This window comes from Monodelphis domestica, chromosome 1 (assembly GCF_027887165.1).
Source record: "Monodelphis domestica isolate mMonDom1 chromosome 1, mMonDom1.pri, whole genome shotgun sequence".
NCBI lineage: Eukaryota > Metazoa > Chordata > Mammalia > Didelphimorphia > Didelphidae > Monodelphis > Monodelphis domestica.
The window spans coordinates 118,938,670-118,966,299 of NC_077227.1; the positions used below are offsets into that span (position 1 = coordinate 118,938,670).

At 36.7% G+C, this 27,630-nt stretch overlaps 1 protein-coding gene across 2 annotated transcripts in view; it reads left to right on the top strand.

Annotated features, from left to right (window-relative positions):
- Window positions 1–27,630, top strand: part of ADAMTSL3 (ADAMTS like 3) — a 628,767-nt gene that overhangs the window by 286,379 nt on the left and 314,758 nt on the right. For both annotated transcript variants that reach the window (XM_007479267.3, XM_056805881.1), the window contains exon 5: window positions 15,430–15,475. In XM_007479267.3, the coding sequence (XP_007479329.1) occupies window positions 15,430–15,475 (46 nt within the window). The remainder of the gene's footprint in view (window positions 1–15,429; window positions 15,476–27,630) is intronic.

Consider the following 27,630-nt stretch of genomic DNA (forward strand, 5'->3'; position numbering starts at 1 on the left):
TCATTACGGAGATTGATCTGTAGTATTCTTTCTCCTTTTTTGATCTGCCTGGCTTTGGAATAAGTATCATATTTGTGTCATAAAAGGAATTTGGTAGAACTCCTTTGTTTATTCTGTCAAATAGTTTGTATGGTATTGGGATTAGTTGTTCTTTGAATGCTTGATGGAATTCACTTTTGAATCCATCAGGCTTTGGGGATTTTTTCTTAGAGAGTTCTTTGATGGCTTGTTCAATTTCTTTTTATGATATGGGATTATTTAAGTATTCTATTTCTTCTTCTGTTAACCTAGCCAATTTATATTTTTGTAAGTATTCATCCATGTAACTTAGATTGCCATATTTATTGCTATATATTTGGTCAAATAGTTTTTAATGATTGCCTTAATTTCCTCTTCATTAGAGGTGAGGTTTCCATTTTCATTTTTAATACTGTTAATTTGGTTTTCTTCTTCCCTTTTTTTATTCATTAGCTTAACCAGTACTTTATTTTATTTCTTTTTTTTCCAAAGTAACAGCTTCTCGTCTTACTTATTAATTCAACAGTTAGTTTACATTCAGTTATATTAATTTCTCCTTTCATTTTTAGGATTTCTAATTTAGTTTTTATCTAGGAATTTTTAATTTGTTCTCTTTCTAGTTTTTTAATTTGCACGCCCAATTCATTGACCTCTGCCCTACCTAATTTGTTAATATATGCACTCAAGGATATAAATTTCACCCTGAGTACTACTTTGACTCCTGCCTATAGATTTTGATATGATATCTCATCATTGTCATTGACTTCAATTAAATTATTAATTGTTTCTATGATTTGTTCTTTAACCAATTTTGGAGAACCATATTATTCAATTTCCAATTAATTTTTCGTTTGCCTCTCCATGAACCCTTGCTAATTATTATTTTTATTGCATTATGATCTTAAAAGGTTGCATTTATTATGTCTTCTTTTTTGCATTTGTTTGCCAGGTTTTTATGCCCTAGTACAGTCAATCTTAATGAATGTATGATGTGCTGATGAAAAGAAGGTGTATTCATTTTGTCCCTATTTATTTTTCTCTATATATGTATTAACTCCAATTTTTCTAAGAATTCATTCACATCTCTTACCTCTTTCTTATTTATTTTTTGGTTTGAGTCATCTACATCTGATAGAGGTAGGTTCAGGTCTCCCACTTGTATAGTTTTACTCTCTCTTTTCTCCTTAAGCTCCACTAGTTTCTCCTTTAAAAATTTGCAAACTATACCATTTGGTGCATACATGTTGAGTACTGATATTTCCTCATTGTGTATACTGCCTTTTATTAGGATGTAATTACTTTACCTATCTCTTTTAATCAGATATATTCTTACTATGGCTTTGATAACTATAATGATTGCAACTCTTTTTTTTTAATATTTTATTTGATCATTTCCAAGCATTATTCATTAAAGACATAGATCATTTTCTTTTCCTCCCCCCACCCCCATAGCCGACGCTTAATTCCACTGGGCATTACATGTTTTCTTGATTTGAACCCATTGCTATGTTGATAATATTTGCATTAGAGTGTTCATTTAGAGTCTCTCCTCTGTCATGTCCCCTCAACCCCTGTAGTCAGGCAGTTGCTTTTCCTCGGTGTTTCTACTCCCACAGTTTATCCTCTGCTCATGAATGGTGTTTTTTTTTCTCCTAGATCCCTGCAAATTGTTCAGGGACATTACACCGCCACTAATGGAGAAGTCCATTACGTTCGATTATACCACAGTGTATTAGTCTCTGTGTACAATGTTCTCCTGGTTCTGCTCCTCTCGCTCTGCATCACTTCCTGGAGGTTGTTCCAGTCTCCATGGAACTCCTCCACTTTATTATTCCTTTTAGCACAATAGTATTCCATCACCAACATATACCACAATTTGCTCAGCCATTCCCCAATTGATGGGCATCCCTTCGTTTTCCAGTTTTGGGCCACCACAAAGAGCGCAGCTATGAATATTTTTGTACAAGTCTTTGTGTCCATTATCTCTTTGGGGTACAGACCCAGCAGTGCTATGGCTGGGTCAAAGGGTAAATATTCTTTTGTCGCCCTTTGGGCATAGTTCCAAATTGCCCTCCAGAATGGTTGGATCAGTTCACAACTCCACCAGCAACGAATTAATGTCCCTACTTGGCCACATCCCCTCCAGTTCCGAGGGCAGTGACTTTCACTGAAACTCGGATAGAAGGCCCTGAGGGTTACTGTTGTTTCAGACGACCCTGCTCTCTGAGGGGGGAGGGGCCGCGGCTTCCGGGAGCCTTAGACTCTGAGCTCCTACCCCTTAGGTCCAAGTGATCTCGGGTTCTGGCTTTTGAGGGGGGCCATACCTTTTGATCCAGGTCCAGGTCCAGGAGGAGGATTCCCAGGGTCTATGCTGTTGATTGTTTTGAATTTCGGCGCCCTAGGAGCATATAGTTTGAGATCGGTAGGGAAGGGTTTCCGGAGATCTGAACTTTAGCTTTCTCTAAGCCACCATCTTGACCGGAAGTATGATTGCAACTCTTGCCTTATTTTTCTCAGTTGATGTCCAATAGATTTTGCTCAAGTCTTTTACCTTTACTCTGTGTGTGTTTACCTGCCTCAAGTGTGTTTCTTTTAGTCAACATATGGTAGGTTTTTGGTTTCTAATCTACTCTGCTATTTGCTTCCATTTTATGGGTGAGTACATCCCATTCACATTCAGAGTTATGATTACCACCTGTGCATTCCCCAACATTTTGATTTCTTCTCCTAGTTCTGCCCTTTCTTTTTTTGTTATTTCCTTCTACACCAGTGTTTTGCTTTTAATCAGTCCCCCCTCTAATTTTAGTTTCCTTTCTGCCCCCTCTCTTTTTATACCCCTCTCATTTTTAGGGCCTTTTAAATGACCCCCTCTTTTCCCTCCCTTTTTGTATTCCCCACCCCATCCCCCCCTTTGTTTTTCCTTCTCAACTACTCTGTAGGATAAGATAGAATTTGATACCCCTATGGATCTAGATGCTTTTCCCTCTCAGAATTGATTCCACTGAGAGTAAGTTTTGAGTATTACCTATTAGCTCTCTTTTCCTCTCCTTCTTATAATAGTATTCTTCCCCTCATCTCCCATATGCCCCTTTACATAATATGGATTATCCTATTTTTCTTATTCCTTTAAGTTTATCTTGGTGCCATCTTCTATTACCCCTTTTCTTTTTTTTATAATATCTGAAACCACTTAGTACCCCAACTTCTTCCTATGAATATTTCTTCTAACTTCTAAAATAGTGAAAACAATTTTTGACAGTTACAAATAACATTTTCCATATAGGAATATAAACAATTTGATCTTATTGAAGCACTTAAGAAAAAAGAAAAATATTCCCCCCCTCATTCTTATTTACCTTTCCATGTTTCTCTTGATTTTTGTATTTGGACATCAAATTTTCTGTTTATTTCTGGTCTTTTCTTTATAAATACTATTTTGTTAAATGCCTATACTTCCCCCTGGAAGTACAGAGTCAATTTTGTTGGTTAGGTGATCCTTGGTTGTAGACCCAATTCTCTTTCCTTTCTGAATATAATATTCCAAGCATTGTGGTCCTTTAATGTGGATGCTGACAGATCCTGTGTAATCCTGATTGGTGCTCCTTGATATCTGAATTTTCTCTTTCTGGCTTCTTGCAATATTTTCTCCTTAGCTAGGGAGCACTTGAATTTGTCAATTACATTCCTGGGAATTGCATTTTGAGCATTTAATGTAGAAGATGATCTATGAATTCTTGTAATGTCTATTTTGTCCTCTTATTGAAGAACAACAGGGAAGTTTTCTTGGATAATTTCTTATAGTATGATATCAAGGTTTCTGTTTATTTCTAGGTTTTCAGGGAGACCTATGATTCTCATATTGTGTCTTCTAGACCAGTTTTCTAGGTCAGTCATCTTCTCAGTGAGATATTTCACATTTTCTTCTATTTTGTTATTATTTTGTCTTTGCTTTATTAATTCTTGCTATCTTGTGAGATCATTGGCTTATATTTTCCCAATTCTGGTCTTTAAAGACTGGTTTTCAGCTTTGATCTTTTGATTTTCCTTTTGGTTTGGTCTATCCTGCTTTTTTATGGATTCCAGTTGGTCAATTATGGTTTTCAATTTGCTTTTCATTTCATTTCATTTGATTTCTGGGCTTCTTTTTCCAAGTGGGAATTTCTGTCTTTTAAACTATTATTTTCCTTTTGAACTATTTCCCACTTGTCTTGCCAAGTTTCTTCTATCTTTCTTAATTTGGCTCATAATCTCAAATATGAGCTCTTCAAGAGCTTGTGACCAATTTCCATTTTTTTGAAGGTTTGGATGTGTTTACTTGTTTGTCATCTTCTGCTGTCTCCTCTGTGATCTGGAATTTTTCTGCATAAAAATTATCTAGGGTCAAGTTTTTTTTCTTGTTTTTTCTTGTTGGTGTTGGTGGTGGTGGTAGTAGTTGTGAATTGTAGTTCTTGGGTATTAGTGGCCATTGCTTTGTTTCTTCCTGGTCAAGTCTGAGTGAGGAACATGAACCATCTTTGTATTGTGCTCCAAAGAGCTTTTTACCCTGAGACTATTTTTCAAGTCTCACCAGTGTCTTCTGAGTGCAGCCCCTCTCTGCTCAATCTCTATGTTACCTCAGTCTCTGGGTATTCCAAGTTTTGCTGTTCTCAGTGGCAAGTCTGTGGTGTCCTCAGCCAGTCCCTGAGAGCCTAAAGATTGCCTTGCAGAAGTCTGAGTGAGGAGGGTAGGAAAGTCCCTGTTTTGATCTCAGAGAGGTTTTTTCCCTGAGGCAATTTTTGGAGTCTCAGCCATGTCTTCTGTATGCAGCCACTCTCTGCCCAATCCCCATGCCCAATCTCCATGTTTCCTCAGCCTCCTGGGGTTCCAAGTATTGCTGCTCTCAGGGGTAAGTTTGTGGTATCCTCAGCCAACCCTCTCCCCCCAAGAATCTAGAGGTTGCCCCATGCTCACTCAGACTCTGGCACTGTAGGTAGAGTGATAGGCTCATGCTTTGGTGGGAGCAATTTTACCCCCTTTTAGTGTGGAAATGCCCCAACTCTGTCCAACTTCAATGCTGTGTCCCATAGTGGAGCTCCATTCACTCATCTTATCATCTTAACCCCAATTTTGTGGCTAGTTGTGGTATAGCACTATAAGAGTTATAGAACAAATGGAACACAGATCTCTCCCTACATGTATAGTCTTATTTTTATTTTCCTTAATTCACCCTGGACAACTGGGAATGGGTAGACTTAGCTGTTATGGGAAAAGTTGAATTTTGAGGTTTTAGAATTAGAATATTTATATGTTATGGGTAAGAACAGGAAATACAGAACAGAATGAGGCAATTGAGTGAATAGAAAAGCCATATCACAAAATTAACACAAGCTAGGACTTCTATTTAAATCCCAACTCTACCATTTGCTTCTTGTGTGACTTTGAGCAAGTCATAGCCTTTCTAGACCTCACTTCTCCCACCTGCAATAGTTAGGTTTTGAATTAGATGATCTATTAGAGTGATTATAAGTGAGATGCTATAAAATTTTAAAGAGGTTTGATAATAGAGGGGCGGTGGGTGGGAGGCAGTAGAAATTACTTGCCTAGTTGTTTTTCCTCTATAATATAGATAGATATCTAATATAGAAAAACGGGTCCCCATGTACTATGACCTTATATTTAGATAGATAGGATCTGAGACCTGGCCACCTTGACTTTGGAGAAGCAATTAGGTAGCAGGCAAAGCATTGGACTTGAACTCAGGAAGTCTTGCAGTTCAAATCCTACCTCAGACACTAGCTGTGTAACCTTGGGCAAATCACCTAAATTTCTCTCAGTCTCAGTTTCCTCATCTGTAAAATTAGAGGTAGTAATAGAACCTACCTCACATGGTTTTCATGAGCATCACATTAGATAATAGGTGTAAAGTGCTTTTCAAACCATAAAGCACCATATACATGATAGCTATATTTTGATTTCTATCTTTGTTGTCAATTTTCATTTGGCTTATGGCTACCACCTCCAGTAGTAAGAAAAGGGTAGGTATATTCCAGGACTTTGGTTTTGGGGTGACACCCCTTCTCTCTCTTAGATACAAGTGAGTTTGAGGCTAGAATTATATCTATCTTCTATGCATCAGTTATTGTTTTTATAGTAGTAGATAGAAAGCTGCCTTTGGAGCTAGGAAGACATATGTTTAAGCCTTGCCACTCGAACACACTATGTAGAATCCTGGGAAAGTCATTTAACTTCTCAAGTGCCCTAAGCCACTTTCTGACATGATAAACTATAGAGGTTTGCAATCTAAATTGGTCAAAGAAGAGTCCCACTGGAAGCTATCAATGAAATCACTGTGCTTGTTAAAAAAAAAATCAAAATGTTATTTTAGGTTCTCTGAGCCTATGTGTAGGGCATCTAGGGAGCAGTGTATCTATAGAGCACTGGGTCTGTAGTCAGGAAGACCCATTTTCCCGAGTTCAAATTTGACCCCAAACACATACTAGCTGTGTGACCCTGGGCCAGTGATTTCCCTCTATTTGTCTATATTTTTGACCTTTATAAAATGAGCTGGAGAAGGAAATGGCAAATTCCATTATCTTTGCCAAGAAAACTCCAAATGGGGTCACAAATTGTCAGACTTGACTGAAAACAATTGAACAATAATAAGACCTCTTCCAGTTCTAAAATTCATGATTCCATAATCTCTTCTTCTGAGGTGAAATTTTTTCTTTTTGACATGAACTCTTCTAAGCCTCAGAATCAGAACCCATACCTATTCCTTCTCAAACAATATAAAATCTCTTCAGAAACCATAAAGTATTCTACAAATGGAAGGTATTGTCATCATCATTATAAAAATGAAGTGTGGTCTAGTGGTTAGAACAAAGACCAAGAATGAAGAGACTTGGGTCCAGTTCTTGGTTTGCTCAGAAACATGCTGAAAGCCGTTTGGCAAATTTCCTTGCCTCACTGGGTCTCAGCCTTATAAAAGAAGTTCTCCTTTCTGCCTGTGTAGGTTGTTGTACATATTTGTCTAGAATGAGAGACAACTAGAAATAATGGGGCAGGATGAACCCTTAATAAACCGTAATATCTAGCTCTCTACCTTTAGTATGGCCATACTTAGTCTTCCAGACCCATTCCACTATTTAACAACCCTCCCTATAAGTCTGGGAAGTACTTTGAGATGTTGAAAAGAAACCCAGAGTAGTATCACTTACTTCCTTTGGAAATCTTAGGGCTGCTCTCTATCCCTGAACAGCCTCAGAGACTTATAAAGCATTTATAAATCTTGAACCCTTGTGGTCAATCCCTTCTGGAAGAAGGGTACTTCTTGGGAAATGATACTCAAAACAAAGATGCCCTAGGACTTTAAAGAATATGTGGGCCTCATCTTAAATTCAACATTCAGGGAATTTGGGCAGACATAATTTTTACTTGTTAATTTCTTTGTGAATTGTTATTTTAAAAATTCAATTACATTTAATACCTTTTGGCTAGTTTGTGCTTTGTACAGTAAACCAGCCAAAAAATCTCTTTCTATTGAAGAACTTGTAATATGATACTCTAGGCAAGCACCAGCAATGAAAAATACAAGGCTTAAGTTAGCTTTTATTGTAGAAGTTAATATCTTTTTCTTCTACAAAACATACACTAGATCTTTAATACACCAATATTTGAGTCAAGGTATACTACCAGTATACTAGTAATTGTGAAGTGACTGCAATAAAGTGTAGCAATATAAACTCCAGAGCAATTTTATTAATATTTTTAATGTATTCCCATGTGGAGACAGCATGTGTTTTCTATGCACTGATAAATTTATGGTTTCAAAAGTATTCTATATCAGGTTATTATGATTGTTGTAATGAGTAGGAAGTACATAGTTGTGAAACAACATTTTCAGATTCTCGTTTGCTGTAATACTCTAAGAATCATTAGCGTTCACAGTCATTGGAATAAAATTAAAATTTTGAGGGTAATGCCTTTGTATCTTGGCTACTATGGGTCAAGGGAGTTATTTCTAGAGTAAGCTGGCAAATTCTTCTATAGGAAATTTGGGCTCGTATGTCCTTAGCTTTCAAATAACTTGCATTTCATTTTGTGCCTGGTTCATAAAGTGGTTATTTATGTACATGTTAAGAGACTATAGCATAACCTTGCCATATCAAGTGAGGGCAGCCAAGGGATTGACTAAGTGTTGAATCTGAACTGGCCTCTTTTTTAACATAAGCAAAATGAAGTAGTGAAGAAGAAGAAATCTTCCAGAAAATTTATGGGTAGGGAGTGTTTGGGAGAAAACCCCTTTCTATTGAACCAAATTTAAGGGGCTGATGGAGACTCTAATATACCTACCAGTGGTTAATATTGACAGTTAATAATAATTAATACCACATGATTTGTAGTATAATTTGTTGAATTCTGTTTCTCTTTGTTAAATTTGAATGGTGTTTGTTTTAGATGAAACTTTGCTTTATAGATTTAGTTGTTGAAATTCAGGACTCAATCTGTTTTATTTTTTCGTTCTCAACTCATTTGCTTATAATTAGGACAAGCTGTCACTAAGTGGGGATGGTATCTGACTTACAGAAATGTGGTCCAATTAATAAGTTTTTGTCAAAGGCATAAATTTCTCTGAGAGAGAAATTAGTACCATTTTCCTTTAAAGAGTATTACACCAAGTTGAGAATTAGAAGAAAAGGGCAAAAGGAAGAATGAGAAAGAGAAGGAGGAGGAGGAGAAGAGGAAGATGAAAGAATGAGGAGAAGAAGAGGGGGGTTACAGGGAATTTAGTTATTAAAAGTCTAGCTGTGTTCTTTGAAATCTGCATGCAATAATTACTTCCGATGCAACTTCAAGTGACTTTGCAGCTATTGGCTATATTACACTTTGGATCAAATACAAATAATAAAGAGCTCCAGATTTCTTAAAAACAATATATCTATCAGGAGAAAATATTTTATTAAACTTTTTTATTTTAATTTCCCCCCAAATTACTTGTAAAAACAATTTTTGACATTAAAAGTGTTGAGCCCTGATTTTTTTCCTCCCCTCCCTCAGAGATGGCAAGTAATCTGATATAGAGTTTATATGTACAATCATGTAAAATATTTTTCCATATTAATCCTTTTGTGGACGAAAACTCAAACAAAAAATCAAAGGAAGAAAATGAACTATACTATGCTTTGGTTTGCATTCAGAGTCCATCAATTCTTTCTTTGAAAGGAGATGGCATTTTTCATCATGAGTTCCTTGGGATTGTCTTAGATCATTATACTGCTGATCAGAGCTAAGTTATGTACAGTTGTTCATTGTACACTATTACTGTTTACTATATAAAATCTTCTGGTTCTGCTCACTTCACTTTGAATCAATTCATGTAAAATCTTTCCAGGTTTTTCTGAAACCATCCTGCTTGTCATTTCTTATAGCACAATAATATTCCATTACAATCATATACCACAACTTAGCTATTCCCCAATTGATGAGTCTCCCTCCAATTTCCATTTCTTTGCCATCACAAAAAAAGGTGCTCTAAATATTTTTGCACATATGGGACCTTTTCCAATTTCTTTTATCTCTTTGAAATATAGACCTATTAATAGTAGTGTTGGATCAAACAATATGCATACTTTTGTAGTCCTTTGAACATAGTTCCAAATTGTTCTCCAAAATAGTTGGATCAGTTCACAACTCCACCAAAAGTTTATTAGTGACTAAATTTTCCCACATCCCCTCCCATCTTTGTCATTTTCTTTTTCTGTCATATTAGCTGATCTAATATGTATGAGGTGATACCACAGAGTTATTATTTTAATTTGCATTTCTCTAATCAATAGTGATTTAGAATTTTTTTCCTTATGACTACAGATAGCTTTGATTTCTTCTTCTGAAAAATGCCTGTCCATATCCTTTGACCATTTATCAATTTCTACCCATTCTGTACTCTATTGTCATTTGGGTATGACAAACCTTTTATGCAGATATTCTAAGTTGTCTTGAGTTGAAAAATCATTTTTACCCTATATTTTTGTTGCATCTGCTCTTCTAGCATTCATTTTGAGGTGTTAATCATATCTGTTTGGAGGGAAATTTGGGAGAGATGAGGAGGGTCCTGTTCTTTCCCTGCCATTTTCTCTCTAAAATTTTTAAAAGAACAACAAATACAATTTAACAAGGTTTTAAATCAGTTCAGCTGTTGGAGTTTCATCATAGTTATTATTTTTGTGTTATGATCTCTTAAAATAGGTTATTTTACAGAGTATCATTTTGCTGGGTGAACAAAGAAGATGGTAGCTTCAACACTGAATGAAGTCAATTTGATACAGCTAGATAATACAGATCTTCTCTTAGGGGGAACTAACCCTTTGTTTTATGGAAAGCTGTGATACAAGACTTGGAATTAGAGGATTTGGGTTCAAATTCCAAACCTCCTGTTTACTTGGAGAGGTCAATTAAACCTTTCTAGATTAAAATATCTTCATTTGTAAAATGAGTAGATTGAAATTCTAAAGTTCTTTCCAGTTTTGCATCTTATAATCTTTATGATCTAGACTAAAGCAGAAGAAACTTTAATAGGTTCAAAATAGCTCATTAGCACTTTAAGGTTTGCAAGGTGTTTTACATAAGATATTTTATTCATCCCCACAACAATTTGTGAGATGGGTAATATTATTATATCCATTTTAAAGAAGAGGAAACTTCCCATGGACACATAGCTAGGAAGCACCTATGATGGGACTTGATCTTAGGTCTTTCAGATTTCCAGATTTGGTGTTCTATGTACCATCTACAAGATCATTTCTGATGAAAGTTATCAAGGTTTTACTCTTGGCCTCTGCTCAAGTTGAAGATATAATATGAGTAACACTGTATATGCAATGTATGTTCACATAATATTTCTCTTGTTCTAGACATGTAATGTAAATAAGATGCATATTTTCAGGTTTATAAAGAAAAAGTTCTCATGTTCCTTCTATACTAGACTATAGGCTCTGACAAAAAGTTCTCAATCTTAGATTTACTTGTTTGTCTCATATAGAGAGACAGTTAAATGAAAGTAGAAACTAAACCCCAAGACAGAACCTGAGGAATTAAAATTAGAGAATAATAAAGGAGAAAAACCTATGAAATTTATGATCCAAAATATCCTAAGAGAAGATTGAGGAATAGTGAAAACCTCTGTTTATTTATATTTTTGTTGTTTTCCAGTTGTTTTATTCACATCTAAGTCTTTGTGATCCCATTTTGGGTTTTCTTGGCAAAGATACTGGAGTTTACCATTTTCTTCTTCAGCTCATTTTATAGATGAGTAAACTGAGACAAGCAGTTAAGTGAACTTGCCTAAGATCACAGCTAGTAAGTGTGTAAAGGCAGATTTGAACTCAGGAAGACAGGTTTTCCGGACTCCAGTTCTGCACTCTATCCATTGTGCCACCTAGCTGCCGTTGTTATGTATTAAACATGTATCAGATTTCCAAAGGTAGTTTTAGATGGTGTCATCTTTAGATGTGTAATTAATTGGGCATACCTGAAATAAACCGGGGCTGAGATAGACAGAATTTCTTTTCAGAAATCTCTGAGAACTTTGGGCATTATAATAAAAAATCAGCTTCTTAATTTAAGAGAGAATTTGCAAGGAAATATATCAAATTTTAAAAATACCCCAGAGCTTCATTATACATGTCCCACTATAGCAAGATATTCAACTTAATGCAGAACCATCTTGGTTCCTATTCATGGAGTTTTGTTACCAGATGGTTCTTATTTTAACCTATTGTACACATTTTCAACATATAGAATAGGTTGAGGAAGGAGGTGAGTAGAGGTGGGTTCAAAATGCTGACAGATATCTTAGAATTTATTTCTATTGTTTGCAATTATTGGATTGAAACTTTATGTTTCCTTGTTTAAAGTAATACTTTGGCATAAACTTGATGTGACAACAGAAAAGGTGGAGTTTCTGCCAACGGGAACAATCCATCAAAATACTGCTCTGGCACAAATACCGTTTTCATTGTGTTTCTCCTTTCCCTTATTCCTCTGACCAGAACTGATCTTTCTTTCCTCTGAACTCAAATAGCACTTCCTTTATACCACTCATCTACAGAGTGGGGTGATGAATTGAGGGAGTCTTGAGTTAGCATATTGTGGTTTTAAATTCCACCTCTGACATCCTGGCTGTGTGAGACTGGTCAAGTCAATTACCCTATCAGTGCTCCCACTTATTTCTCTAAATCTTAGTGACAAAACAATTGGCTGCATTAAAGGAGGGAGCTTCTTTGTTAGACATCTCTGTGGCTGAAGTCATAGGTCCAGGCTTCCCTCTTCACTCCCCTAAATAGACAACCAAAAATCATAGCACAATTTCTATTGTCTTTGTATTTACATGACTCATAATATCACTCAGTAAACTATAATGTATTTGAAGTTAAGGACCATTCCTTACACATTTTTGTGCTTCTTAAACTCATAGAACTATGCCAGATAGACAGGAGGGGCTATTAAATTTTTTTGAGTGAATGAATAACATCCTTCCCACTTGTCCACCCTCAAGTTCTCTCTTTTAGGAGACTGGCATGTCTTTCCATATATACCTCAGACTAAAAAATATTTAAAATTATTTGAAATTGTGAAGAATTTTAAATGAGTAAAATAGATTTTAAGAGAGAAAACTGTTCCAGCCCCTCCCAAACAACCAGACTCGTGGTTTCCCTTGACCCTGGGTTTTCCCTCTTGAAAGCATTGCTCTGAGAAGTTTTTGGCTAGCTCTCAAAGAAAGGGGAAAGCCAGAGGACAACCACTCATTGCTCATTCCCAGTAAAGAGGAAGGAAAGACATAAAAGCTTGGCTTCATCATGCACTTCTAGACAAGGTTTACATCATAATGAGTGACATATTTTAGACTGCACAGAGGCATAGAAACACCTTAGATTCCTCTAGTTACCTTCAAACAGGATTTCTTAACCATTGTTATATTATGGATCTCTTTGACAGTCATGTGAAGCAATGAGCTTCTTCTCATAAAGATGTTTTCAAATGTATTTAATGAAATGCATAGCATTACCAAAGAAACCAATTATATTGAAATGCAGTTATGAAAATATAAAAAACCCACAAGTTCATAGACCTAGAATTAAGAACCTTTACTAAAAATTATATGAGCATACTCTTTAAGGCATTAGAGACAAAGGAAACTCTGGGGAGAAAGGGTTTGGAAGGATAGGAAGAATGAAGTATTTTGCATTTTTGAAAGATTTTGGTGAAGATGAGATGTAGAAATAAATAGGTAAAATATGAATGATTCTATCTGACCTCAGATCTCCTTTTATTCTTATATTGAATGCAACTTAAATAACTAATTACTAATGACTAATTATTAAACCTATAATTAATTATTATAAAATAAATAAATACAACATAAAATAAATACACATTTACATATAACTGAATAATAATAATGATTATCAAATAAATAATAGAAATAATTTAAAATATAATTTATTAAACATTTTAATAATTATACAAGGATCAAATTATTTTAATAACTGAACAACTATTAAGTAATTTGAAAAACTGAACACTTATTAAGTGATTTGAATTTTTTTAATTATTAATTGTTAAATAACAATAAATATGAGGAAGTTTACATATATTTTGTCCTGAATAGAATCTTCTCCCTTCACTAAATGCTACTCACCATGCTAAGTTGGTGACTATATATTCTTGTAGATCATGCTGCCGGAGGTTTTAAGTTTAAAAACCCAATGACATATGGTTGCTTTAAGATCAGATAGGCTTGTTGACAAAAAACTACCATCAGCAAGATTTTGCTCACAGTAACTCATGAAAAAATAGCATAAGCTCCATGAGGGCAGACTTTTGTCTTTGTGTTCCTAATGGGTACCACAGCACCTTGCATATGCTTGCTACATGGTGCCTCGGGTGCTTAATAAAATGCTTCATAAATTGATTGAAATGAAAGCATCCACCAAGTTAGGGAAGGGCTCTGATTTGTCTTCATGGGGACATCCCTACATTAGGGAAGTAACAGATGTTCTCCAGGATTGGGGCAGCAGTGTGGAATGGAAGATAAAATGAGACACAAGAGTTAGGAAGATCTAAATTTCATAACACAGCTCAAAAACTTTCCAGTTGTGGGAACCATGAACTTATCAAAACCTCTATTAGCATCAGTTTCTTCACCTGTTGCTTTGGGTTTAATAATAGGCATCAAACTTAAGGGAGTCTCTGGAGGGTTAAATGAGATAATTCATGTTAAATAACTTGTAAATTTTAAAGTACTACGTAAATATGGTCAGTGATTATTAATATTATTACAATTACTTCTACTTATAATAATACTGAAATAAAGTCTCTCCATCTACTTAGTTTCACGTGATAAAAATGTGCTAAATGACCATATTGCTTATGTTATGAATAAAGAATACTTGGGCATCCAGGTGGTACATTGAATAGAAGGCCAACCTTAGCCTCTGGAAGACTTTTTTTCCTGAATTCAAATCTGACTTCAGACACTTATTAGCTGTGTGACCCAGTCAGGGAAATGGACAGTAATTCTCCCTAACATACAGGAACTGGGACTTTTCTACTCCAGGGCCCTGATATAAGATTTAATACAGTATATGAAAAATAAATTATCACAGATACATTCTTTCATTTGAATTTGGTCTAGACATCCATAGCTGTTGGTGCCTTTTTATCAAAAGATACTTACCCTGAATTCTGTATTTATTTTGTATATAATGATGTCTGTATCCATTCTTTCCTCCAATAGAACATTAACTCCTTTAGAGCAGGGATAGTTTTTACTTTTACATTGTCTCCCTAGTGCTTAGGATATTGCCAGGCATAGAGTAAGTGTTTTAAAAGTGCTTGTTGTTTAAAGCTAAAGTCTAAAATAAAGTGAAACATGCTGGCAATAGGATTAGAAGAAGTAATTAAGGTGAAAACAATAATTTATTACACTATTGTGCTAAGCACTTTACAAATATTATCTCACTTAATCCTCACAATGACCCTAGAAAGAAGACTTAATTATTATCCCCACTGTATAGTTGAGGAAACTGAGGCAGACAGAAGTTGAGTGACTGGAAAAGGTTGTCACACAACTAGTGTTTGAGGCCTGACTTGAACTCAAATCTTCCTGGATCCAATTCCAACACTGTATCCACTGTGCTATCAATTGCCTCATATATAGATAGAATTTAATCATTGATTTAGAACTGGAAGAAGCCTTTAGATCAGGTAGTCTACCAGTCTCATTTTAGACATAAGGAAACACACCTTGGGAAGATGGAAATGACTTCTCCAAGGCCATGCAGATTTAGTTTTTACAGAAAATCATTATCTTGTTTTTGCTTGTGAATAATCACTATTTTTATTTAGAATCCTTATCTCCTTTTCTCTATGTAGGAGCTGTGAAGGGCAGAATATTCGATACAAAACCTGCAGCAATAATGTAAGTGTTGTAATATAAAAAAAATATTCTAATGAAACTTTTAAAAGACATATTTTTGTGGTATATATTTAAGAGCTAATGGTGCATAATACTCTTTCCTCACTCTCTTGTTACTCATTTAAAGAGATTTGACTGTTCGCCTAATTGACCACAGATTTAGAATTTACTCTTTGTGAATGCATGCTTTACTGCCAAATTGGATACAAAATATTTCATATGAATTACAAGGAAGTTACACATTTGGGGAGAATTCATAGGAATTTATCCTAAATTGTTTAACATTAAGATATTTTTAAAAGATGTTTAAGACTTCCTTTTGCAGTTTTTAAAGCAATAAAGATCAGAAAATATAAAAGAATATGTGTCCTTCACATAATCTGCTTACCAGTTTAAAATGATCATTTGACTTAGATTAAGATGATAATTATAAAAACTCTTTACTTTCAGTCTGGACATTGTGAGGGATACTTCATTCCAAATGGAATTCCTAATATGAGCAGTAAGCATAGTAGAGTTTGAGGCTATTACAATATAGAAGAAAAAATTCCCAACAAATATATAATAGGCTAAAAAGTTTTATTTGATAAGTACTATTGTTTTTCCATGCATTCTTCAGAAGTTCTGAAATATCTCCATATTTGGCCACATTTGTTCAGGACAAAACCTTGACTAAAGCCACACCTATGTAAGTGTGGTTAAATTAAACCAGACGAAAAAATTCAGCCTGGATAGAGCTCCCTTCCCATAATGGGCTGGGACATTTTTCCTCTGCCCAGATACTGAATATGGCGTTAACAATGAAATGATTTCATAAAATGAAAAGTTATTTTTTACGATTAACTGGACCTGAAAAAGGTAATGAAGATAATATATCAGTACTCTTTCTTCAACTGCTTTCCCCCCCAATAAATCCTTAACCAAACAAAGCCACTTTCATTAGGCCCAGCTATCTAGAGATTGCTAAGGTATAAAAAATGCTGAGAACATTCATTCATTCATTCATTCATTCTGCCAGTCAGTCAGAGAGCCATATATTAAGTATTTGCTATGTGATAGCCATTGTTCTAGGGATGCGAATATTAAAAACAAAAGTTAAAATCCTTGTCTTCAAAGAGCTTATGAGTCATTATGAACATATATTAGTATTATAAAATATATACATTCTAGATACAACATAAAGAAATTAACTCAGACTGTTCATTAGAAGGTCAGATACTGAAGCTAAAGCTTAAAAACGTTGGCCATATAATGAGAAGACGTATACCACTGGAAAAGACTCTGATGTTGGAAAAGATTGAAGGCAAAAGAAGGTTACAGCAGAGATTGAGATGGAAAGAAAGTGTCATGGAAATAATGGTCACGAACTTGAACAGACTGAAAGGTATGGAAGAGAGAAGAGCCTGTTGTGCTATGATCTGTGGTTCAAGAAAACAACAAAAACTTTGGATTTAAGGGAAATACTGTTAACAGGAGGGAGCAGGGGGCAGGAATCAGGGAAAACTTGACAAAGGTGGAGTTTGAATGATTAAGAGGCTGTTTTAGTAGTTCTGGCTTTGCTCTAGAATCAAGCAATATGAGGTAAGTTCTGCTCTTTAATGCTGGTATTATTGAAAACACAAACATTGATGGGCAGAGTCAAGATGGCGGCCTAGAAGGAGCAGAAGTTCAGACCTCTGAATACCCTTCCTAACCTATCACAAACTGAATGCTCTCAGGGGACTGAAAATCAAACTTAACAACAAGACAGAGCCAAGGAACCTTCCTGCTGGACTTAATTCAAAAGGTATGCCCTTCAAAATGCCAGAATCTGAGAACACTCAGGTTTAAGGGGAAGACAAAAGGAAGATCCCAGTACAAATCCCCCCTCCCACCCAGAGTGCTGAGATTCCAGCAGCAGCGGGAACTTCTGGGTGGGCAAAGGTGCTGGTCTGAAGGGCATACCTTGTAAACAGGGCTGTGCCAAGTTCAGAGTGTCCAACACAGAAGGTAGGGAAGGAGCTAGAGAGGGAGCATAGACCTGGCAGCCTGGCCCGAGCTGTGGAGATCCTCCATATTTGCTCTAGCCTTCCAGGAAGTTTTGGACTCAGAGCATACCCAGCCCAACTAAGCTGATCTTAATCCCATCAAAAGTCTCCAGAACTCAGGGAAGCCCAGGCTCCACACCCATCCTCATTGACTGCTGGACGTTAATCCAATCAAAAGCCTCCAGAGGACAGGGAAACTCAAACCCCAACAACCCCCCACCAGAGACTATACCGAGAGATCTCCTGCTAAAGCTTCAAGAGGGGAAACTGACAGAAGCCCCCAAAATAAAAAAATGAGAGGAGCAATAGCACAGACAAATATGGGGAGTAAAGAAGGGGTGAATTTGAGCAGACAACAGAAAAAGAAGAAAGAAACTACAATAGACAGCATCTACTCAGCAAACAGAACAGAGGGGGAGAGATTAGCCAACGATGAATCAGAAATCCCAGCAAATTCTCAAAACACAATTAAGAGAGGCTGAAGACAATTGGGAAAAGAACTTAAAAATTAAGATAAGTCATCTGGAAACAGAGGCACTTGAACTAAAACGAGAAAATAGTGTCTTGAAAGCCAAAATCAACCAGCTGGAAAATGAGGCAAAGGAGATGAAAGATGAGGCAAAGGAGATGAAAGATGAGGTAAAGAGGATGAAAGACAACCTTCAAAGAAAATCAGACCAGAAGGAAAAGGATGACCAAAATGCTAGGGATGAAATCCAGTCTTTAAGAACCAGAATACAACAACTGGAATTAAGTGACCTCACAAGGCAGCAGGACAGTATAAAACAAAATGAAAAGAATGAAAAAATTGAGGAAAATATGAAGCATCTCATCACAAAACAGACAATTTGGAATATCGTTTGAAAAGAGACAATTTAAGAATCATTGGTCTAAAGAATTCTGAGTAAGCATGGCTGCAGAGTAGACGCGGCTTGCTTCCTCTCCTCAGACCCAACGACAGAGATGACCTCAAAAGACCCCCCAAACTCCCCCCAAAAAAACAACCTTCCTCATAAGAACGGAGAGACCCCACACTAAAGCACAGGACTGAAGGTAGGTGGGATTCCAGCATTTCCACAATATAAGGGACCTTATATAATATACAATATAAGCTGACCTACCCTCCCCTACCCACCAGAGTTTAAGTCGGCACTGGGAGCCAGAGTTTAAGTCGGCACTGGCCAGAATCAACAAGTGAGGGAGGGGTACCCCAGGATTGAACAACGGGCATCCCCAGGTCTGGGGACCCAACTAAGACCACCAAGGACCTATTCCCATGAGTAATAACACCTGAAACCCCCAGCAAGTGGGAAAGGGGAAATCAGATTTCAGGCGCCCAGAACTAGCGCACTATAATCAATGACTGCATGAAGGGATCCCCTGAAGTAAGCAAGGGACACCCACATGTCTTGGGAGTTAACTAAGACCACCAAAGACCTACACCTGAGAGCAGTAACACCCAAAACACCGGCAGGCAGGGGAGGGCAGACCCAGGGCTCCCCCGGGAAGAAAGTGCAGCTGTGGAGAACCGAGAATTAGCCCGAGGATAAAGCCTTGATCAATAGACCCTTACACTGAGAGCAAGCCCTCCTCACTCAGATATCTGACTGGAAAGGGGAGAAAAAAACCCCAAAAACATAGAGATGGCAAACAGTGCACAGGAACAACAGCCTCCCAACACCAAGAAAAGCAAGAAGAAGGGGATAACTTTGGATACATTTTATGGAGGGAAAATACAAAATATAGAGGATATAGAAGAAGAAACACAAACAAATGCTCCAGTACCTTCCAAAAGAAATGGAAATACTCCACAAGCTCTTGAAGAATTTAATTTAATTTAAATTGGAAGTTATCAAAAAGATGGAAGCCTTCTGGCAGGAAAAATGGGAAATAATTCAAAAGGAACTCAGCAATCTGAAGGATGAAAACAAGCAATTGCAAAAACAGCTTGAAGACTCAGGAAAGCAGGACAGACCAAACTGAAAAGGAAAACCAGTCTTTAAAGGTCAGAATCAAGCAATTGGAAGATAATGATCTTGCAAAAGAGCAAGAATTAATAAAGCAAAGTCAAAAGACTAAGAAATTAGAAGATAACATAAAATATCTCACTGACAAGGTGACAGACCTGGAAAACAGAAGAAGGAAAGACAATCTGAGAATCATTGGTCTACCAGAAAAGCCAGAAATGAAAAGCAATCTTGATATCATAATACAAGATATCATCCAAGAAAACTGCCCAGAGGTTCTAGAACAAGGGGGCAATATAGGCATTGAAAGAATTCACAGAACACCCTCTATACTAAATCCCCAAAAGACAACTCCCAGGAATGTAATTGCCAAACTCCAAAGCTTTCAAGCAAAAGAAAAAATCTTACAAGAAGCCAGAGAGAGACAATTTAGATATAAAGGAATGCCAATCAGGGTCACACAAGACCTTGAAAATTCCACACTGAATGACCGTAAGGCATGAAACATGATATTCAGAAAGGCAAGAGAGCTGGGTCTTCAACCAAGAATCAGCTATCCATCAAAACTGACTATATAATTCCAGGGGAAAGTATGGGCATTCAACAAAATAGAAGGTTTCCAAGTATTTATAAAGAAAAGACCAGAGCTGTGTGGAAAGTTTGACATCCAAACCCAAAGAACAAGAGAAACATGAAAAGGTAAATATGAAGGAAAGGGAAAAGAAGAAAAATGTTATCTTTTTCTTTTATTCAAACTCTCTTCTATAAGGACTACATTTATATCAAATTATATATATTAATATGTGGGGAAATGTAATGTGTAACTCTCAAAAATTGTATGCATCATTAGAGTAGTTAGAAGAATCACTCATAGGGAAAGATTGGGGCATCAAGACGATATGGAGAAAGGGGGAGAAGAAAGAAAAAGGGAGGGGGGGAATCATTGATGGTACTAAGATATACTTCAAAAAATAGAAAAAAACTAAATAGAATAATCTTTGTCACACATGGGAAGGGGAGGGGAAGAATTCTCCTATAAGAAGGAGAGGAACAGAGTGCAAATCGATATTACTTAAACCTTACTCTCAGTGAAATCAACTCTGAGAGGGAAGAACATCTAGATCCATTGGGATCTTGAATTCTATCTTATCCAACAGGGTAAGAGAGAAGGGGAAATTAAGGAGAGGGAAAGGGGAGGGAGTATAAAAAGGGAAGGAAGGAGACAGGGGAAGGGAAGGTAATAAAAAGGGAGGCGCTAGAAAGGGAAGCATATTAAGGGAGGGAACTAGGGGACTGATCTAAAGTAAATCACTGGTTTAAAAGGTTATAGGGGGGCGGAGTCAAGATGGCAGCTTATCAAGCAGCAAAAGTTCAGACCTCGTGGAAGACCCTTCCTTACCAATACAGACTGAATGCTCCTAGGGCACCGAAATTCAATCTGAACAACAGGACAGAAGTGGGGAACCCTCCTTCTGAACTCAAATCAAAAGGTATGCCCCACCAAAAGCCAGAATCCAAGAATACTCAGGGCTAAGGGGAAGGCAGAGCGAAGGTCCCAGGACCCCTCCCCCACAACCGAGAGGGCTGAGCCCTCATCAGCAGCAGGAACCTCTGAGCATGCAAAGGTGCTGGTTTGCAGGGTCTACCTTGTGAGCAGCGGGGCGCCGGGCTCAGAGCATCCAGCTTGGACAGTGGGGAAGAAGCCAGGGAGAAACGGGCGGTGGCTGGGTCCCTCCATCGGGCTCCAGTCTCACCCTTGCCTTGGGCACATCCAGACCAATCCAGTTGAACTAATCCCATCAGAACTCCTCAGAGTTTAGTGAGGCAGGCAAAGGCACTTGCAGACAGTGGAGAAGCAGCTGGAGAGAACTGGAGAGAGCCTGGGCGGCCCAGCCTTCCAGGAGTCTTCAGAGCCTCAGTGCTTCATACCACATACAGCCCAACCCAATTGAACTCAATCCAATCAAAAGCCTCCAGAGGACAGGGAAGCTAACATTCCTCCCATAGAGACTGTACCAAGAGATCTGACAAAGCTCCAAGAGGGGAGACTGACAGCCCCAAAACCAAAACAAAATGAGAGGAGCAAGAGCACAGCCAAATATGGGGAGCAAAGAAGGGATAAACTCAAGCAAACAACAGAAAAGGAAGAAAGAAATTACAATAGACAGCTTCTGCACAGGTAATGAGCAAAGAGCGAATGAAACAGAGGGGGAGGACCCAGCAAAGGAAAAATCAGAAAATCCAGCGAATTGGAACAGGTTTTGGAAGAACTCAAAATGCAATTCAAAACACAATTAAGAGAGGCTAAAGACAATTGGGAAAAGAACTTAAAAACTAAGATAAGTCATCTGGAAACAGAAAATAATGTCTTGAAAGCCAAAATCAACCAGCTGGAAAATGAGGCAAAAGAGATGAAAGATGAGGCAAAGCAGATGAAAGATGAGGTGAAGAAGATGAAAGATGACCTCCAAAGAAAATCAGACCAAAAGGAAAAGGACGACCAAAAAACTAAGGATGAAATCCAGTTTTTAAGAACCAGAATACAACAACTTGAATCAAGCGACCGCACAAGGCAGCAAGACACTATAAAACAAAATGAAAAGAATGAAAAAATTGAGGAAAATATGAAGCATCTCATTCACAAAACAGAGGATTTAGAAAATCATTCAAGGAGAGACAATTTAAGAATTATTGGCCTACCAGAAGACCATGACAAAAGAAAAAGGCTAGACATTATATTACAGGAAATTATTAAAAAAAACTGCCCCGAAATCCTTGAACAAGAGGGAAAAGTGGAGATTGATAGAATCCACAGATCACCTCCTGCATTTAATCCCCAACTGACACCACCCAGGAATGTTATAGCCAAATTCAAGAACTATCAGACCAAAGAAAAGATATTACAAGCTGCCAAGAAGAAGTCATTCAGATACCAAGGAACCACAGTGAGGATAACTCAGGATCTGGCTGCATCCACACTGAAAAAAAGAAAGGTATGGAATACGATATTCCAGAAAGCAAGGGAACTAGGTTTACAACCAAGAATCAACTACTCAGCAAAGCTGACTATATTCTTACAGGGGAAAGTATGGTCATTCAACAAAATAGAAGAATTCCAAGAATTTGTAAAGAAAAGACCAGACCTGAACAGAAAATTTGATGTCCAAGCACAGAACTTAAGAGAATCATCAAAAGGTAATTTAAAAAGAGGGGAAAAAAGAAAAAACAATAAAAAAAATTTAAGAGACTCAATAAGTTAAAATGATATGTACCCTATAAGAAAAGAGGTCATTGAGAAGTATACTTAGAGAGAACAGCAACAAACTGTATAGGATGAAAGGACAAGACATAAATAGGTATATAGATATATGCATGCAAAAATACAATTGCATGAGTATGCATATATATACATATATATATATAAAACTAGACTTAAAATAGGTTAATATTAAAAGAAATGGGAAAAGAAACAAATGGGGGTAAATTTATATGTCATAAAGAAGCTCATGGTGGGAGGGGGGAGAACATCAATACACAGGAAGGGTAAAGAGGTTGGAGATTGGAAATACTCAACTCTTACATGCTTTGAAAGTGACTCAAAGAGGGAAAAACAATCCAATCCATTGGGGACAGAGAATAGATTTGCACCCTATAGGGGAGTAGAAGGGTAACAAATGGTCTGGTGGGGAGGGAAGCAGTACAAGAGAGGGAGGGAGCAAGGGGTTAATTTTAGAAAGACTACAGGGAAAATAAGGGGGGGATAAATAGGGAGGGGGTATAAAGGGAAGTAAAATAAGGGGGGGAACAAGGGGGACTGTTCAAAAGCAAACATTGGTGTAGAAGGAAATAGTGAAAGAAGAAAAGGCAGGTAAAGGAGCAGAAATCAAAATGCTGGGAAATACACAGCTAGTAATCATAACTCTGAATGTGAATGGAATGAACTCACCCATAAAACGCAAGCGAATAGCAGAGTAGATTAGAGTCCAAAACCCTATCATATGCTGTCTACAAGAAACACATATGAGAAAGGTAGATACACATAGGGTGAAAGTAAGAGGGTGGAGCCAAATCTATTGGGCATCAACTGACAAAAAGAAGGCAGGAGTCGCAATCATGATATCTGACAAAGCCAAAGTAAAAATAAATCTAGTTAAAAGAGATAGGGAAGGTAATTACATCCTGATAAAAGGCAGTATAGACAGTGAGGAAATCTTTGTATTCAACATGTATGCACCAAATGGCATAGCATCCAAATTTCTAAAGGAGAAACTAGAGGAACTCAAGGACGAAATAGATAGAAAAACTATACTAGTGGGAGATCTGAACCTTCCTCTATCCGAACTAGATAAATCAAACCAAAAAATAAATAAGAAAAGAGGTAAGAGAAGTGAATGAAATCTTAGAAAAATTAGAGTTAGTAGACATGTGGAGAAAAATAAATAGGGACAAAAAGGAATATACCTTCTTTTCTGCAGCACATAGTACATTTACAAAAATTGACCATGTATTAGGGCATAAAAACATTGCAAACAAGTACAAAAGAGCAGAAATAATAAATGCAACTTTCTCAGATCACAATGCAATGAAAATAATAATTAGTAAGGGAACATGGAGAGGTAAATCGAAAATTAATTGGAAATTAAACAATACGATTCTCCAAAACCAGTTAGTTAAAGAACAAATCATAGAAACAATAACTTCATTGAAGAAAATGACAATGATGAGACATCCTTTCAAAATCTATTAGATGAAGCCAAAGCAGTACTCAGGGGGAAATTTATATCCTTGAGTTCATATATTAACAAATTAAGAAGGGCAGAGGTCAATGAATTGGGCATGCAAATTAAAAATTAGAAAGTGAACAAATTAAAAATCCTCAGATGAAGACTAAATTAGAGATCCTAAAACTCAAAGGAGAAATTTAACAAATCGAAAGTGATAGAACTATTGAACTAATAAATAAGACTAGAAGCTGGTACTTTGAAAAAACAAAATAGACAAAGTACTAGTCAGTCTAATTAGAAAAAGGAAAGAAATAAACCAAATTGACAGTATCCAAGATGAAAAAGGAGACCTCACCTCTAATGAAGAGGAAATTAAGGCAATCATTAAAAACTACTATGCCAGATTATATGGCAACAAATATGGCAATCTAGGTGACATGGATGAATACTTACAAAAATATAAATTGCCTAGACTAAAAGAGGAAAAAATAAATTACCTTAACAACCCCATTTCAGAAAAAGAAATTGAACAAGCCATCAAAGAACTCCCTAAGAAAAAATCCCCAGGTCCAGATGGATTCACAAATGAATTCTATCAAACATTCAAAGAACAACTAATCCCAATATTAAACAAACTATTTGACAGAATAGGCCAAGAAGGAGTTCTACCAAATTCATTCTACGACACAAACATGGTACCGATCCCAAAGCCAGGCAGGTCAAAAACAGAGAAAGAAAACTAGACCAATCTCCCTAATGAATATAGATGCAAAAATCCTAAATAGGATACTAGCAAAAAGACTCCAGCAAGTCATCACAAGGGTCATCCACTATGAACAGACAGGATTCATAACAGGAATGCAAGGATGGTTCAATATTAGGAAAACCATCCACATGATTGACCATATTAACAAGCAAACTGACAAAAATTACATGATTATCTCAATAGATGCAGAAAAAGCTTTTGATAAAATACAACACCCATTCCTATTGAAAACACTAGAAAGCATAGGAATAGAAGGGTCATTCCTAAAAATAATAAACAGTATATATCTAAAACCATCAGCAAACATCATCTGCAATGGGGATAAACTAGAAGCCTTTCCAATAAGATCAGGAGTAAAACAAGGATGCCCATTATCACCTCTATTATTTAACATTGTACTAGAAACACTAGCAGTAGCAATTAGAGAAGAAAAAGAAATTGAAGGTATTAAAATTGGCAATGAGGAGACCAAGCTATCACTCTTTGCAGATGATATGATGGTTTACTTAAGGAATCCTAGAGAATCAACCAAAATGTTACTCGAAATAATCAACAACTTTAGCAAAGTTGCAGGATACAAAATAAACCTGCATAAGTCATCAGCATTTCTATATATCTCTAACCCATTTTAGCAGCAAGAATTAGAGAGCAAAATACCATTCAAAATCACCCTAGACAATATAAAATACTTAGGAATCTATCTCCTGAGACAAACACAGGAACTATATGAACACAACTACAAAACACTTTCCTCACAGCTAAAACTAGATCTAAACAATTGGAAAAACATTGAGTGCTCATGGGTGGGACGAGCTAACATAATAAAAATGACAATCCTACCCAAATTAATTTACTTATTTAGTGCCATACCCATTGAACTACCAAAAAACTTCTTTACTGAATTAGAAAAAAACATAACTAAGTTCATTTCGAAGAACAAAAGATCAAGGATATCCAGGGAAATCATGAAAAAAAATGCAAAGGAAGGAGGACTTGCAGTCCCAGATCTCAAAGTATACTATAAATCAGTGGTTATCAAAACAATTTGGTACCGGCTAAGAAACAGAAAGGAGGATCAGTGGAATAGACTTGGCATAAATGATCTCAGCAAGACAGTTTATGACAAACCCAAAGACCCCAGCTGTTGGGAAAAATTCCATTATTTGATAAAAACTGCTGGGAAAATTGGAGGACAGTGTGGGAAAGATTAGGTTGGGATCAACACCTCACACCCTACACCAAGATAAATTTAGAATGGGTGAATGACTTGAACATAAAGAAGGAAACTATAAGTAAATTAGGTGAACATAGAATAGTATACCTGTTAGACCTTTGGGAAGGGAAAGATTTTAAAACCAAGCAAGACTTAGAAAGAGTTACAAAATGTAAAATAAATAATTTTGACTACATCAAATTAAAAAGTTTTTGTACAAACAAAACCAATGTAACTAAAATCAGAAGGGTAGCAACAAATTGGGAAACAATCTTCATAAAAACCTCTGACAAAGGTTTAATTACTCAAATTTACAAAGAGCTAAATCAATTGTACAAAAAATCAAGCCATTCTCCAATTGAGAAATGGGCAAGGGACATGAACAGGCAGTTCTCAGCCAAAGAAATCAAAACTATTAATAAGCACATGAAAAAGTGTTCTACATCTCTTATAATCAGAGAAATGCAAATCAAAACAACTCTGAGGTATCACCTGACACCTAGCAGATTGGCTAACATGACAGCTATGGAAAGTAATGAATGCTGGAGGGGATGTGGCAAAGTAGGGACACTAATTCATTGCTGGTGGAGTTGTGAATTAATCCAACCATTCTGGAGGGCAATTTGGAACTATGCCCAAAGGGCGATAAAAGACTGTCTGCCCTTTGATCCAGCCATAGCACTACTGGGCTTGTACCCCAAAGAGATAATAAGGAAAAAGACTTGTACAAGAATATTCATAGCTGCACTCTTTGTGGTGGCCAAAAATTGGAAAACGAGGGGATGCCCTTCAATTGGGGAATGGCTGAACAATTTGTGGTATATGTTGGTGATGGAACACTATTGTGCTCAAAGGAATAATAAAGTAGAGGAATTCCATGGAGACTGGAACAACCTCCAGGAAGTGATGCAGAGTGAAAGGAGAACCAGGAGAACATTGTACACAGAGACTGATACACTGTGGTACAATCAAATGTAATGGAATTCTCCATTAGTGTCAAAGCAATGTCCCTGAACACTCTGCAGGTATCTATGAGAAAAAGCACTATCCTTAAGCAGAGGACAAACTGTGGGAGTAAAAACACCGAGGAAAGGCTTGACTACAGGGGTTGAAGGCATATCATTGAGGAGAGATGCTAAATGAGCACCCTAATGCAAATACCAACAACAAGGAAATGGGTTCGGAGCAAGTACAAGTTGTACCCAATGGAATCGCGCATCGTTTAGGGGAGGGATTGAGGGATGGAGGGGGAGGAAAAGAAAATTATCTTTGTTTCCAATGAATAATGTATGAAAATGACCAAATAAAATAATGTTTAAAAACTAAAACAAACAAACAAACAAACAAACAAAAACCCCTCAAACATCTAGGATTCTTAGCAATAGATTACCTTGACTTTGTTAGGGGTAGAAATGTGAGGGTTTTTTATAAAAGGTTGGACTGGATTATTTAAGAATAGGG